General features: G+C 44.3%; 1 protein-coding gene across 1 annotated transcript; it reads left to right on the forward strand.

Moving 5' to 3' along the window:
* On the forward strand, positions 1-2,117 carry LOC131109812 (zinc finger protein 862). Its single transcript, XM_078794235.1, has one exon. The coding sequence runs from the start codon at positions 148-150 to the stop codon at positions 2,083-2,085; it is 1,938 nt and encodes a 645-aa protein (XP_078650361.1). The 5' UTR covers positions 1-147; the 3' UTR covers positions 2,086-2,117.
* Positions 2,118-17,141: the final 15,024 nt, after the last annotated feature.

Genomic DNA, 17,141 nt, shown 5'->3' on the forward strand with positions numbered 1-17,141 from the left:
TCCACATATTCAGAGGCTGAGCCATGTGCCAGTGCCAGCAAGAGTTCCAGCTCTTCTCAGAAATATGAAAAAAAGAGAAAAAGGAAATTTCAGCAGCATTGGCTAAAGGACTTTCCATGGCTGGATTATTCATCAGAAACCAACGAAATGTCTTGTACAGTTTGTAAACGCTTCAAGGAAACGGCAGACAAGTCTTCTGTCATGTACAAGGGTTGTTCAACATTTCGTATTGGCACACTTCAATCACATGCCACAAACAAAGCCCATCTGAAATGTATTGATCGTGACTGGGAGCAGAACCCCTGTGATGAGGGGCCAATGGTAGATGCAGTACGTCAATGTCTTCTTGAAAGGAAAGAAAAGATTATGAAGCTCTTTAACACTGCTTACTATGTTGCTCAGAAAGAAAAACCTTTTGTTGAGTATCAACATCTGCTTGATCTCCAGAAGAAGAACGGACTGGACATCCCCAAACATTACACCTCAGATAATGCTTGCCGAAGATTCATACCCTTCATCTTTGAAACCTTAAAGAAACCCCAACTTCAAAACATCCAGAACGCACGTGTCATATCTGTACTGGCTGATGGCTCCACGGATAAGTCGACAGTTGAACAGGAACTTGTCTACGTCAGGTACATTCTGGATGGGGAACCAGTGAGCCAATTCCTGTCAATTGAAGAGGTGAACAATGGGAATGCCCAAGGTATCCTGCAGTCAATTGAAGGGGCTTTTGACAGATACAACTTGATGGACTGGAAAGACAAGCTGGTGGGCTTTGGTTCAGATGGAGCTGCTGTGATGATTGGGTGCAGAAATGGTGTTGCAGCTTTACTGAAGGCCGACATACCTTGGCTCATCCCAATTCATTGTGTAGCGCATAGGCTTGAGTTGGCTGTCCTCAGAGCTATCCAAGACAATGAGATGTTCAAGAAGGTCAAGGACGTCCTCATTCATATCTATAAACAGTACCACTTCTCCCCAAAACAACTCAGAGAAATCAAGCTTATAGCTGCAGCAATGGATCACAGTATGCCAAAACCCTCCAACTTGGATGGTGCAAGGTGGATGCCTCACCATCATAAGGCACTCAAGATCTTGCTGGCAAGTTATAAACCACTGGTAGCTCACTTTGAACATATTGTCCAGGGACGGACAACCACAGCAGATGGCATTGGACGAGCTAACTCAGTATTGCAATTGCTCAGGAACTACAAAGGAGTTTACTTCTGCCACTTTCTGTCTGATGTTCTGGAAGTGCTATCCATTCTAAGCCAACAATATCAGAAGGATGACTTGACGCTGTCCATGGCACTCCAGTGTACAGAAAATGCTCTCCTGTCTTTGATCGCTCTCCAGCATAGACCAGGAGAATATGTGCAAAGGTTTCTGGAATCTGTAAATCAGGATGGAAAGTTTGAAGGAGTAGAACTCCAACATTATGATGTCAACAACCACTTTCATGACATCAAGGCGGCTATTATTGACAGTGTGAGAGCACACATCTCCAGTCGCATGGATGACATTGACAAAGGGCATATCCTCCAACATGCAAAGGTATTAGACCCTGCGGAATGGCCCCTAGTCATGGATCGCCAGCAGTTGGCTACTTTTGGAGATCACGAAATTGAGAGTCTGTGTGACCATTTCAATGGCTTGCTACAAAATCTGGGATGTGATGTCAACCAGTTGAGGTACCATGAATGGATTGATCTTAAAAACTATTTGCTCAGGATACAAGCAAGGCATCAGGGGATGAAAGTTGTGTGGAAGGAATTGTTTTCTGTGCACAAGGACCGCTTTCCAAACATCTTGATCCTAGTAGAGATCATCCTTGTTCTGCCTCTCTCAACTTCAGTCTGTGAGAGAGGCTTCTCCTTCATGAAGAGAGTCAAGTCTGACTGGAGGGCTTCACTCACCACAGAGATGCTGAGAAGGCTTCTTTTCATTGCCATTGAGGGACCTTCCCTTCATGCTTTTGATGCCAGCCTATCATTTGACATGTGGTTGACAGGGGGTAAAAGGAGAAGACGATACGTTTATGGGGAAGCAGAATCCTCATCAGACTCTGAAAATGATTCATGATATGTTTTAATTGTTATTCTTTATGTTCCAGTTTGTGGCTCAGTTTGTGGACTTTTTCGGTTCTATTTTTCAAGTCTAATAAGACCACAAAGTGTTTTCTAAGTCTTTCTTTTTCTGAATATAATCACCATGCACAACTTAAGATCATGTGATGTTTATTTTACTCTATGTCAGAGATTAAAGCTGTTAGTTTGATCTGACTCAGGTTGCAATAGTAAAGAACGTTTACCCAATAACTTGTATTGTCATTTATTATTTAATAAGCACAATGTTTATTTAATCATGAATGTACTTTTATTTATCAAGTGCCTAGAAGTCTTGACAATCCAGATTTCAATGCAACGTCATGATCTATGTAGGAAAACAACCACAAGAAATGATAATCATTTCATCTTTATTTGAGATTCTCATGTGATGCCACAAAAATGAGATGTTATCATTATGGCAGTCTTTTCATTTTACATGGGGCAAGTTCGGGCAAGTAGTTCTCACCCCAAGGATTCCCCATGGGCAAGTCATTTTTGTTTTTAATGTAGAGCCCTGCAGTCGACAGTACATCCCCTGCTACGCGGAACGCACTGCACCCTTGCGCGCGTTAGTGCGTGCCAAGGGCTCTAAGCATGCCAACGCCAGGCTGGACTGGGACTCGGGGACTTCACTAGCCTTCGTGCTAGCCACTAGCCACTAGCCACTAGTTCAGTCGTTGGCCTCTGCTTTGGCTTTGCAGACAACCGTTGTGTACTCGTTACACCGCGGGGGTCGCGACTCTCATCCAAAAGACCACCCTGCCCTGCAGGATGTCTCATCTCTTAGGTCACCTCGGCGATATCCCGAGCCCTGGGGGCTCCTCCTCCCCAACCAACAACTGAGGCGATTTCTGGATTAACTAACGCACACACACACACACACACACACAACATACATGCAAGCGGCAAACTATATTACATGCCACTTAGGATAAGCTTCCTGGCTTTGTTTTGACATTTTTGTCATTAGCTATACTTCTTTATCTCACTCTGTGTTCTTTTTCGTCTGTAGGTGTGGTCGGAGGCCGAATAACTGCCACGGCGGTCCCAGACGGAATGGTGTCCACCAGTGCTTCTAAACGTTACAAGAGAGAGTTCCAGACGAATATAAATTAGTCAATCAGATTGCGGCAGGTTTTGAGTCAATTATCCCTTGGATCACCGTTAATAAAAATGTTGATTGCATCAATTATGTGCATTACAATCTACAGCGCCTCTCCAATCAGACCGAAGAAGGCTTCAAGGCGGTAAGTGAACAGTTGCGGGCCACGTCTTTGATGTCCTTTCAAAATCGTATCGCTCTCGATATGTTATTGGCAGAAAAACATGGTGTGTGTGCAATGATTGGTACGGAATGTTGCACTTTCATCCCAAACATTACGGCACCGGGTGGTCGTTTGTCTCGTGCAATTGAAGGTCTCACAGCTTTGAATAATCGCATGAAATCATATGTCGGTGTGGACACCAGCCCGTGGGACTCGTTGATGAGCTACTTTGGTAAGGGGAAAGAGTTGGTCTCCGGCATTATTATTACAGTTTTAGTGTTTCTTGTTTTGGCTGGTCTTTTCGTTTGTTCGTTGTCAGTTTGCTGTTGTCTCCCGTGTTCCAAGTGCCTTTTCCAGCTCATCCTGTCCAGGGTGATGGCGGCCGATGGGCGAGGTCAATACCAGTTGGCCCGCCTGCATCCACCGCTCCCACAGGGTGACCGGGTGCTTCTTCCCGAACTCTGATCCGGTATTTCACCTTGTGGCCTCTGTTGAGGCCATGAGGGGGATTGAAGGATTTCATATATGTTTGTCTCCTATTCTTTGTGTCTCATATATGTTTGTCTCCTATTTTTTGTGTCTCATGTATGTTTGTCTCCTATTCTTTGTGTCTCATATACGTTTGTCTCCTATTTTTTGTGTCTCATATATGTATGTTTGTCTCCTATTTTTTGTGTCTCACTCATATAACTATGCACTACATTTAATCAAGTAGAACCAAGCAGCCTTGGGCAAATCACAGGACACATAATCGCTTTCAAGCACATACAGTTCCGGAGCTCTCCTACACATCCACAATTTTGACTAACAACAGATAACGGGGGAGCATGACGTCGGCAGCCATGGCCTGTCGATAACGAAAGGAGGGGGGCCACCTGTGATGTGCCAGAGATCATTTCTTAGCATAATAAAAGCCGGGCAGGGACAGTTAGCTGTACTCATTTGTTCTGACCTGTAAGTAAAGCCTACGTCTCTGCAGGTGTTAGGGGAAGACTTATGAGCCCGGAGCTCCGTGTAATCTGACTGGTCTGAGAGTAAACCAACTGACAAGTTTGTTGTCATCTCTTGCCTCCAACACGACACCCACAGGAATCACTGACCTAAGAACAGGTGGTCAAATTCCAACAGAACATAGATCGACCGGTAAATTGAGAGCTTTGTGTAGCGTGTACAATGCGCTATGACATTTAACATTAGCTTTAGACACTTTAATTGTAATTGTAATTTCTAGGCTAGAATCAGAAAAATCCAGATTTCGGCTCTGGGAGTGAGATGGAAAAGAGGCGAGCACGCAATTTGCAGCAGTGGTGGTACCATATATTATAAAGTGAAGAAACCAGAACAATACAAATTCACAACACTAATCTACAAATACATTTCAATGAGCTCAATTTACAAAAGGCATTCATCTCATACTGAGAGTCCCAAAACATACAACAGTCCAGTGGTCCAGTAATCGAGTGTCCAGAGGTTCAGGAGTGGAGGAAAGGAGTGAAGTTTTTATGAAGGCCAAAGAGGGACAAAAGGGAAAAGGACGGCTGCAAAGCCTCCTACCAGCCCGGTCAGAGCAGAGCAGGTGGGTGACAGCTCATCAGTGAATCTGGGCTTCAAGCTTCCAGGCGTGTTGCCTCAATGCAGGGTTCCTAGCTTGCCATCAAACCTGGCCAAAATCCATATCACTGAGTGCGAAGACATCTGGAATCTTCCCAAGTTTCTTGATAATTCTGTTCTTCCACTCTGGTGGAATCGGTGATTCGCCAAAATCCAACTTCAGAGTGTTGGTAGGATTTCCTGATGAATGGCTTGATACGCTGTGCGAAAGGATCTGTGGTGATACTGCAATTTCTGCAATGGTGGAGAGAGGTGGAATGGTCACGTCATGATCTGACTCATTACTGAGGATGACAGGAATCTTTTTGTTGGATTGGCTTGGGGCCACGACTAAGGTGGTTTTAACACACAGCCCACCAGGCAGTGGTAAGGCTGGATGCTCCACAAGCACCCATTGACCAGAAGATGACATCCTGGTGCAGATGAAGCCCTCAACGACGCTAGTACGCTTGGCGGGAATGGTGACTGGGGACTTACCGACTAACCTCACCACTCCATCCTTGCCCTGTTGCTGCTTACTGCGTACCTGCAGTAATTTGAGCACGGCTCGGTAGCCTTTGGAAGTTGGCTGGAAGTCCGAGTATTCACTCTCCAGATAGTGACTATATAAGGGCTCCAAGGTGTTCATGCCAATCAACACTGGGGACTGATGGCCTCCAACGTCAGGAACAACAAGCGTTAGCGTTGCAACGTTAAAATCTGCTCCCAGGAACTCTTTTGGGAAAGTGACCATCATCTCCACATATCCCACGTAAGGGACGGCATGTCCAGTCGCTCCTTCAACTTGAAGTAAGTCTCCTAATGATCTCACTGGCTGGTCGGAAAAATGCTCATTATAAAAGGATATTGGGATTGTTGTGACTTGCGATCCCGTGTCTAAGAGACAGTTAAAGTCTTCCCCAGCGATTTTGATATTGGCTGTGCAACGGGATCCAACCAAGCCATTGGGTAATCGGGATGGAACAGCAGGTAAGTTCTGAGTTATTTCTCGACAATTTACGTGTTTCTGGAAGGAACATTGTGAGTTCACACCAGTTCCAGTTTGCCCCGCAACTGAAACTGACTTTAGTTTAACTTCTGCCAGTTTTGTTGCCTTTCCGCAAACCGTTTCCTTTTGGCAGCAACGAGTGCAGCGTTTGGGGGATTACCACAACTGGTCTTGACATGGCCGTCTTCACCACACCGAAAGCAGTATCCAGGCTTGGGAACAGAAGACGGGTTCTTTGGTTGCTTGCCCGCCCCCCGCCCCGTACCTAGCTTACAGCCAGGGGTGGACTTAGAAGCATAGACATGCTTGCCACTTGCTTGGGCAGCAGTAAGGGTTGCTAGCTGCTTCTGTATGTCGGCCATCTGCTGAGCGAGTTGCTGCGTGATGCTTGTGAGCGCAGCAATCTCTCCCTTTCCTGCATGAAGGAAGAGATTGTTACTTGTGTTGTCCTGAGCTGACCCACATGGTTATGCAACAAAATGAGGATGATCTACCTGAACGGTTTCCGCTTGTATAACTTGTTTTGAACTGGTCCCGGCAACGGGATAAACATTATGCCCATATCCTGATAACGAACTAGAATGTTGTGAGACATTGAGGTGCCTGAGGCAGAGGACGGAGGCGATGACTCCTCTCCTGCGGAGACAGGCTGGCCACCTGTTTTCGCACGGGCGAGTCTATAAAGCATTTGTTTTCTCAATCCCGGTTAGAGTCTGCTGTGAACTGTGCACGAGTGTCCAGCTTTCGGTTTCCAGATTACTCTACCGGGGTGTTTTTGGCTCTCCGCCCTCTGTCAACGGTAAGGTATGCTATTCTGGATCTGAACTGTGTTGATTGGAGTGTTATGTGGGGGCATGGGGGTGACAGCTTGTGTCTAGCACAGGGGTCAGCAACCTGCGGCTCCAGAGCCGCATGTGGCTCTTCAGCCTCTTTATTGTGGCTCCCTTTGCGATGCTTGAATATTTTTAACACCCGAGTGGGGAAAATGCACGTCTTTTGTAATGAGTTTTAAAAAATCCAACTTTGTCTGAGACCATGAATGCATCCTGAGTGAGTTCTGACTGCTATCCAGTTCAGTACATGAAGAAAAACAAATAATACTTACCTACAAATCTAAAAAATAAATTTGAGATAATTTAAAAACAGCGGCATGGGAACTTGTTTTTACGTTTACAGTAGTTTACACATACATTTATGTAAGTTTATCTCCAAAACTAGCAAGAGTACTCCAACTCGTCTTTTCTTATCTGAACTACTTTGATACCCCCAAATTCCCTCCAATGTTGTTTTAAACATACTATATGTTTTGCGGCTCCAGGCTATTTTTCTTCAGTGGGCATTGGGTAAAATGGCTCTTTTCATAGTAAAGGTTGCCGACCCCTGGTCTAGCATAATAACTCATGATGGGAAACGTTGTGACCTGCTGTATATTTTATTATTAAACATCACTAATATATATACAGTCCTTGTTTGTGGTCATTTCTCTGCTGCGATCTCTCCGAACCTGCAACAAGGTATTTCATAAAACATTTTGGCGTCACGAACAGGATACTTAAAAAAAAAAAAGGGGGAGAGACTCAGTGAGAGAAATGTTTAATAAAAAGGAAAACACTCCCGCCACGGAGAGCAGAGTTGTTCCGGGGTGGGGGGCAGCGCCGTGGAAAACGGTAGCTGATAAGTTGTTGCAAGCCGGGAGTTCTGGTCCTGAGGCATGGGCCGAAAAGACCGCTGATGTTCATGATTTGATTAAGGTTTTGTCTGGGGTAGTGGTAAAACCAAAAGCTCCGCTTGGAGGAGCTGTTAAGTGCATGTGGGCATGCGCGCAGGCATGGAAAATTCAGACAGAAAAATACACTAGCCTGGAGCATGAAACGTTGAAACTAAGAGGACAAGTTGATAAAGTTAAAATAGAGAATCAGATGTTACAAACCAAAATAACATTGCTGGAGTGCAAAAAAGCTCATTTACAGCGGATGTGTGAGAAGGCTGTTGCTAGCACGAGGCATGTTACTCACAAGCAGAGGAAAAATCTCAGGGGTGATGAGGTGAAAATACGAGCTTTTGTGGTAAGTGGGGAGGATAATCCCGATGCCTGGGATCGAGAGGAGGATTGGGAGAAGTTTTTCCCTGATCTGTATCCTGATCCAGAGCAGAGGGAGGGTGATGGTGAGCTTCGTGTAGCTAGACCTGTACAGCGTCGGCGACGCGTACAGAGAACGGTGCCCCCTGCTGAGGAAAGGGCGACAAGATCGCTCAGCTCCTGGTCAAACCCTGCCTGTTCTCTCTGGCAGTAGAGGTGGATCCTCCTGTCGCACAAACGCCAAGGGGAGACAGAGGATTTGGATCGACAGATAAAGTGGGGGCTAAAGTGTGGGTCAAACAGACCCAAGGCCCGCCGAGACCTGGAGAAATCATTGCGCAAGGAAATGATAGTAAATAAATAAAAGTAGTGACCATTCTCTATGACGGAGAAACTAAATGGGTCAATGTGCCCATCCATAAATGTTATAGGAGAGAAAACTAATCATGTGTTTTGTTTTTCAGTATGATTTATATCTGTGTTCACAGTCTGGATGTTTCCGGATGTTTATGGGACGTGCATCTGTTTACCTGGCACAATCAATCGTTTCGATTGACAAATTTCAGTTGGACGAACCGACTGTCTGCTGTGCAATGGCAAGCCCTATCGCTGCTGTTAGCAGAGTTCTTTTACCCAACGTTAAACGTTAAACGCACATAACACACGGCACACGTTGTTCAGTGCTGAGTGAAGCACCCGCACACACGGGCTCACCTGTTTTATATTAATTAGAGCAGTGTTTTTCAACCTTTTTTGAGCCACGGCACATTTTTTACATTGGAAAATTTTTGCGGCACACCACTAACCAAAAATATTACAAAATGACACTGCACAGTATATTTAATTACAATATAATTTCGTAATTTATTTGTACTCAGTGTGAAACCTGGGCCTGTTTACATGAACACAAAGCCGATATCCGAGCAGGAATGGAAGAAAGACACACACGAAGCTCTTCTTCAACAGCTCTCAGTCTCTCTCTGTTTTTAGTTTTTATAGCAGTTAGGCTTGAAAAGCTCAGCTCACACAGATATGTTGTGGAAAATGGGAGCAATGTCAGAACAGCTTTGTTGGCCAGAATGGGGAACTCCTTTGCAGCAGTCAACCAAAAACTGTCCAAAGGAAGATCCGAAAATCTTAGTTTTAAACTACGATCCTGTTTCAGTTCAGTTAGTTCCTCCTGCTCTTGTAAAGTCATGTCCTTTCCAACAACTGATGCTGAGCTGTATGGGTCCCTAACCCAGTCAAAGCATTCAGTGGAGGCTGAAGAGAAATAAAATGACAACTTCTCCTCAAGACATTTCAGATGTTTACCTATTACTTCACACAGTGCAGCAGTGGGACTTTGCTGTTTCTCTGTCAGTGGGAACATCTCCAGGTTGGCACGTTGCACATGTTGTTGCCAGAGGTGCACCTTCAAACGGAATCCATTTACTTTATCTGTGCTTGTAAGCAGGTTTTCATTTCGACCCTGCATCCTTGTGTTCAGTTCATTCAGATGATGAAATATATCAGCCAGGTATGCCAGCTTTGCGCACCACTCATCAGTTGCAAACAGATTTGAGTAATCAGACCTCTCATTTGTTAGAAACATTTTAAGTTCCTCTCGCAGCTCATACACACGGGTCAGCACCTTACCTCGCGACAGCCATCGGACCTCTGTATGGAGCAATAAGGCTTTATGCTCCGCTCCCATTTCCTCACACAGAGATGCGAATATCCGGCTTTTCAGAGGTCGTGTCTTTACAAAGTTCACTATGCGCACCACATCATCCAGCACAGGAACCAGTTCTGCTGGTAAAGTCTTAGCGACGAGGGCCTCACGGTGCAAAAAACAGTGCGTAACAATCAGACCTGGGTTTCTTTCCTTCACTCGACTCACAAAGCCTTTGGTGCGCCCGACCATGGCTGCAGCTCCATCAGTGCAAACACTTGTGCAGTTTTCCCACGTAAGTCCTCCCTGGTCAAGATATTCCGATGTGACCCGAAAAATTTCCTCTCCAATTGTTTTTTCTGGCAGTGCCTTGCAAAATAGGAAGTTTTCTCTAATCGTATCTCCATCCACAAAACGCACATTGGCCAAGAGCTGAGAATGTCCACTAATATCTGTAGACTCGTCCACTTGCAACGCAAATTTCCTACTGATGCGTATCTTTTCCAAAACATGGCTTTCAATGTCTGTCGACATGTCATCAATACGCCTGGCAATTGTGTTATCAGAGAGCGGGACTTTAGCGATGTCTTTAACCGCGTCAGGGCCGAGCATCTCGTTGACAATGGCTTTACAGGCAGGTAGTATTAATGTCTCTGCCACAGTGTGCGACTTTTTGGATTTTGCAACGAGTTCGGCAACTAGGTAACTAGCTTTGAGCGCTTTCTCATTTACCTTTGTGGTTTTTCTCATAAACGTTGCCTGTTTCGCTGTGTTAACACGCAGGCGAACAAAATAGTCCATTGGCTTGTTTTGAAGCGACGGGTGTTTCGTTTGGAGATGGCGTTTAAGCTTGCTTGGCACCATGGCATTGTTGGATAGCTTCTCGCCACACACCAGGCACAATGGAATAGGTGTCGTCTCATCCCCGGTGAAGGTAAATCCAAACGAAAGATAGCTTTCACTATATTGCCTTGAGCTCACCGTCTTTGCTTTCTTTTTCCCACCACTCATACTAGGACCTTCCTCCGGGTCAGAATCTTGTCCAGGGCCCAGTTCGGATTTTGAAGTTGTCCTTTTTAAAAACTTCTCCATGACTGTCACCACGACTTCTCAAGTGCATCACTAATTCTATTCGAGGAACGAGCCAATCAGCTCCGTGTTGCCACACGGACGAATATTACATTACTCTGCCAGTCTTTACAGCACGGACACTCGACAATGACATAGTATTTGTAGAAAATGATTAAAAAATATTATTCATTCATTCATTCATTTTCTACCGCTTTATTTAAAAAAAAAAAGTGATACTGGATAATTTCTCACGGCACACCTGACGATCTCTCACGGCACACTAGTGTGCCGTGGCACAGTGGTTGAAAATCACTGAATTAGAGCATGTGGGCAGTTCCCTAATCACAGTCACGTGATACCAAAATGAACCAATAAATCATAACATTTTAACAAACAAAATGAAATGAGAGCACATCAACACCCCCACTTGCTCACATTTTACAAGAATCATGTCAACATAAACTTCACAGGTTTTTCTTTTTTTTTTTTCCAATGCTCACACAAAAATCATAAGTTCAGAGTTCATTAGTTGTTCATAGTCCATGGTTCATTCATCAAACATAAAGGTTTCAAAGTTCATCAACTTCAGCTTACTGGCTGGTTTCGTTAGGATGCCTGCAACCATTTCATTAGTTGGACAGTATTCCAATGTCACATCATCAGTTTGTAAAGTAGATCTCACAAAGTGGTATTTAATGTCCACATGCTTACATCTTTGCCTATGTACAGGGTTTTTGGCTAGAGCTATAGTGCCCTGGTTGTCCTCATAGACTAAACACCTGTATACCTGTCCATCAAAATACTTCAGAAGCTGTTTTAAATACAGACACTCTTGCATGGTCGCAGCTAAAGCCATAAACTCAGCCTCACAAGTAGAGAGTGCAACTGTAGGTTGTCTTTTAGTTTTCCATGAAACAAATGGCCCATCTTTGTTCAGGCTGATACAGTAACCTGTCGTGCTTTTTCGATCAATATCAGCGGCCCAGTTGGCATCACTATAAGCATGGATTGTGTTTTCACCTTTGTGCTTTTTGAAACAAAGTTCTTTGTTTTGAGTACCTTTTAAGTATCTCAACACATGCTTTACCGTTGTCCATTGATCAGTTGTCGGTCTAGTGAAGTACTGAGATAGTTTACTCACTATAAAACTCAGGTCTGGCCTTGTACATGTTGCTAAGTATATTAAGCTCCCGACTGCCTCTCTGTATTTCCTCACATCATCCATTAGTTTAGCATCATCACTGTAGTCAAGTTTCTGTTCACAAGGGGTAGCTCTGGCTTTACAGTCTAACATGTCAAATCTCTTCAGTATTTTCTGTACATATTTGCATTGTGACATCTTAACACAATCTGCAGACTGTTCAAAGTCAATACCCAGGTAATGTGTTAGTTTACCTAAGTTTTTCATTCTGAACTTGAGTTTCAACATTTCTTTAACACATTGTAAGACCTCATCATCATTGGCAGCAATAATCAAATCATCGACCCATATGATTATGTGCACTTTTTCTTGTTCAGTAATTTTGCTATAAACACAATGATCGGCTGGGTTCTGTACAAATTTCATCTCACACAAATAATCATGCAACATCTTATTCCAGTTGCGTCCTGACTGTTTTAGACCGTACAGGGATTTTTCTAGTTTGCACACTAATTTGTCACCTTCTTTTGATACAACTTCATAACCTTCAGGTTGTTCAATGTAGATTTCACACTCGATTGGTGCATGAAGATAAGCAGTTTTTACATCCATCTGGTGAACAACTAGCTGCTCCTGTGCTGCTTTCTGTGCTAATACCCGGACACTGGTCATATTAGCTGTAGGGGAGAAAGTTTCATCATAGTTTACACCTTTCTTTTGGCTAAACCCTCTGGCTACATATCGGGCTTTGTACTTGTCTGATCCATCAGTGTTCTTTTTCATTGCATAAACCCATTTACCCCCCACTACATCTTTACCCTTGGGAAGAGTGGTCAAGGTAAAAGTTACATTGTCTTGTAGTGACTGCATTTCTTCATCCATAGCATCAACCCATTGTTTTGCATTAACTGAAGTGATTGCTTCTGTGTATGTTTGAGGAACATTACACAGGAGTCTGTAGCAGTAGTCAATATTAGTAATATCCTCCTCAAAAACACATGCATGATCACCATAATAGTCAGGCTTTCTTCTCTCCCTATCAGGATAACGTTTCTCAGCAGGTTTGTGTTCTTCCTGTTTGCCTTCTTCATTTTCTAACTTCACTGTTTGAGCATTTTGTTCGTCTTTCACATCTGCTTCATTGTTTGTGAACACTTCCTGACTTTCTATCACTTGTGGGTTAGCTAGTGGGCTTGTCACACATTTTCTCTCATTTTGAATGTCAAAATCATCATCTGCATCCAGTACCTCCTCATTCTTTTTAACTACAAACTCTACAAGTCTGTGTTTTTGTACTTTTCTGATGCTGGGATAGTACACCATGTAGGCCGGACTATTTTTATCATATCCAATAAAAATGGCCCTCTCACATTTAGAGTCCAACTTTCCTTTTTGTTGTTTGTAAGCATAACACACTTGTCCAAATTTCTGCATTCTGGCAATATTTGGCTGTCTGCCTGTTAACATGTAGTAAGGTGTCTGTTTTGTACGTCTATTAAAACACCTATTTCTCACCACAGCAGCTGTCTGGACAGCATAGGTCCACAACATCTTTGGCAGCTTGCTCTCTATTAGCATACACCTGGCCATTTCAAACAGGGTTCTCCAATTGCGTTCCGCTGTACCATTTTGGTGTGGAGAATATGGAGCGGAAGTCTCATGCCTAATACCCATCTTGCACATTAATGCTTGGAACTCTCTGGATGTGTACTCTGTGCCATTGTCATTGCCCACATGGGCGTTGAAGTCTCCCAGTAGAACGACGGAGTCACCACCCCTCTGATGGACTCCAAGAAGGCCGGGTACTCCGAACTGCCATTTGGTGCGTACGCACAAATGACAGTCAGGACCCTTTCCCCAGCCCGAAGGCGTAGGGAAATGACCCTCTCGTTCACCGTGGCTGACTCCAACACAGAGGCACCAAGCCGGGGGGCTATTAATAAGCCCACACCAGCTCGCCGCCTCTCCCCTGCAGCAACTCCAGAGTAGAACAAGGTCCAGCCCCTCTCGAGGAGCTTGGTTCCGGAGCCCAAACTGTGGGTCGAGGTGAGTCCGACTATGTCTAGTCGGAATGTCTCAACCTCTCGCACAAGTTCAGGTTCCTTCCCCACCAGCGAAGTGACATTCCATGTCCCAAGAACCAGATTTGGCCGCCGAAGACCAGGTCGCCTACGCACCCGCCCTTGACCGCCACCCAACACACATTGCACCGGACCCTTATGCTTGCCCCCGTAGGTGGTGGGTCTACGAGGGGGAGATCCCGTGTGGCTTCTTCGGGCTGGGCCCGGCCGGGCTCCACGGGTGAAGGCCCGACCACCAGGCGCTCGCCTGCGAGCCCCTCCCCCGGGCCTGGCTCCAGGGTGAGGCCCCGGTATCCCACATCCGGGCGAGGTACGTTGTCTCCTCTCGTTCTTGCTCATATGGTTCTTCTGAATCACTCTTGGTCTGTCCCGTCACCTCGGACCTGTTTGCCTTGGGAGACCCTACCAGGGGCATATAGCCCCAGACAACATAGCTCCTCGGATCACTCGGGCACTCAAACCCCTCCACCACGATAAGGTGGTGATTCACGGAGAGGAATTTCATGTTGAGTACGATAAATAAATAAAAAAATTAATGAGGAACTGCTAACATGTTTATCATGTTTATATGGCTACTATATTGGATAATACAAATGTAAAGGTGATTATATGGGTGTTATTTAATATTTAGAGGGTTCTAATAATGTTGCACGGCGGACAAATGGTTAGCACCTCACAGCTAGGAGACCCGAGTTCAACTCCACCCTCGGCCATCTCTGTGTGGAGTTTGCATGTTCTCCCCGTGCATGCGTGGGTTTTCTCCGGGTACTCCGGTTTCCTCCCACATTCCAAAAACATGCTAGGTTAATTGGCGACTCCAAATTGTCCATAGGTATGAATGTGAGTGTGAATGGTTGTTTGTCTATATGTGCCCTGTGATTGGTTGGTGACCAGTCCAGGGTGTACCCCGCCTCTCGCCCGAAGACAGCTGGGATAGGCTCCAGCACCCTGGTGAGGATAAGCGGTAGAAAATGAATGAATGAATGAATGATTTCTTATGAGAAAAATCTATTTGGTTAGCATCCGTTTTGGTTTGAGTAAGACCTTTTGGAGTGAAACCATGGCCTCAGAGTCTCATCCCCAAAGCATTTAGATGAATAAAATTATCTGCCCCAATGGCTGAGCAGAACAAAAGTGAGTGAGCATCCTGAATGATGCTGGACTGATGGGACAGAGGATCTTCAGAGAAAGAAAGGAATATAAGAATGGTTTTGAATGGTTTATTGTTTTTTCTTTTTTTTTAATTTTTGTGTGAGGAACCCCCAAAAAGATGGACGGCTGTCCTTCACGATGCCTTCAGAGATCAGATGGAGCTCTGCAGAAACAAAACACCACACATAACTTTAACTAATTGTCTCATAAAAAAATAATACATTCATCCCTAATTCACATGCAGTCATTTTTATCCATATAATGTACATGATAAAGTATAAAACAAGACAAGATATAACAGCGTGTTGATTTACCGTCTTCGGTGATGATCGGCATGGTGATGAGAAACTGAAGGATTGTCTCTGTGGAATGGGCATATGGCCTGACGCCAGAGCAGAAACTGGCTGATCAGCTTTGTAATATCCTCCAGTTTCTGAAAAAAAAGAAAACACATTTGAGTCAAATCTAATCATAGCTACCTACACTTACATACACTATACTCATCCATATTTTATTTATTACATTTGTGTGGTTTATTTGGTTAAAGTACAGATTAATGATGAAAACTGAGGTGTGTGTTTAATTGTGTACCAACCTCGAGGTTGATGTGTCCATTAGGAAGCCTGCTAGCACAGCTTTCATCCAGGAAGAAGATGTCCTTCATGAGAAGACAGAAGAAAGGAATGACAATCTTCTCCTGGGTGCTGTCAGCAGTGTTGGACATCTCAGTGGCGTCATGGAGCGCAGTGCGATAGTTCTTGAAGTTGTAGGATGGGTCCATCAGGTTCTGAGACAACCAAGAATAAGGCAATGATAGTGTACTGTGTCCTCCATGATGGTATTTAGTATTTGGTCATGTGATTTTCCTCACCTCTAAGGTTTTAAACCTGTGAGTGTTGTCTTTATTCCAGGTCTTTTTCAGCTTGGAAATACAGTTCATGTTCATCCCCGCTGAAAGGTAGAATCACAGATTTAGTGACACACACAAAAAGAGTCCATCTGTGCTTTTTTTGTAAGACAACAATACTTCACTATCAGGTCTAGAAAAAGAAAAAAGAAAAACTCAAAAGCTGGAACAAAAGGCAGCAGAGTTCATGGTAAAAAATACTCACCAATGATGGCCATTAGGGAGTTGAAGTTTCCAATATCCAAACACTGCTGAGCCACATCGATGAAGAACTTGACCACTCCATCTCTGTGTTTCTTCTTGGTCGGCTGCAATGCCAGAACACGAATAAGTCACAGACTCCTAAACAACCCGTATGGAGCGCCATGAAATCTTTACAAGCTGACTAAATGCAAACACCAGTGAACATACCATACAGATCTCAGTAGCCACAAGGGAGCTCAGTCTGTTGAACCACCTCACATAAGCCTCAAGGTTGCTGCCCTGACACTGAAAACATGCACATGAGAGACAAAAAAGACCAACACACAAACACCTGTAAGTCAGTAAGTAGGGAAAATTGGCCATGTAATGTTTTAAGTCCAGACACACAGTCCAGACATAATAACTGTCACTGCACATCTACCTGAGGGTTCTTCACTGCAAATGATTGGGTGAACTCCTCCGGCCTGATCAAACTCATCCTGTCCTGGAAGAAAAAGAATCAGCAATAAAAGTTAAATGGTGATGAAGAAAAATCTTTCAAAGTTGTATTTGTACACCACAACCACATATTTACTATATGACTAAAGGTGTGGTTAGTGTACAATATCATACTATGGAGTCCCAAGTAAGTGCTTACTATTTCAATGTGTGTGAGCTGCTGGGCGAAGATGATGGGGTCATCGCACATGCTCAGTATGCCGCTTCTTTCCTCCGGTTCCGGTGAGGCAGGATGCTCGGCTAGCATGGAGTTTAGCACAGCGAATGTTGACTTGCGTTTCATAAGACGGTCAGTCGCCTGCTGTATGTCTCGTAGTGAGTACTAGTGACAAAAAGAAAGGGAAAATATATCATATGAATAGAAAGTGATGACGAGTG

The sequence above is a fragment of the Doryrhamphus excisus genome, linkage group LG10 (genome assembly GCF_037039965.1).
Source record: "Doryrhamphus excisus strain RoL-2023G ecotype Guam linkage group LG10, RoL_Dexc_Guam_v1.1, whole genome shotgun sequence".
NCBI classification, from domain to species: Eukaryota; Metazoa; Chordata; class Actinopteri; order Syngnathiformes; family Syngnathidae; genus Doryrhamphus; species Doryrhamphus excisus.

What these genes read in the sequence shown, in the direction of transcription:
- LOC131109812 (XM_078794235.1), top strand. Translation starts at nt 148, where the DNA reads ATGTCTTGTACAGTTTGTAAACGCTTCAAGGAAACGGCAGACAAGTCT.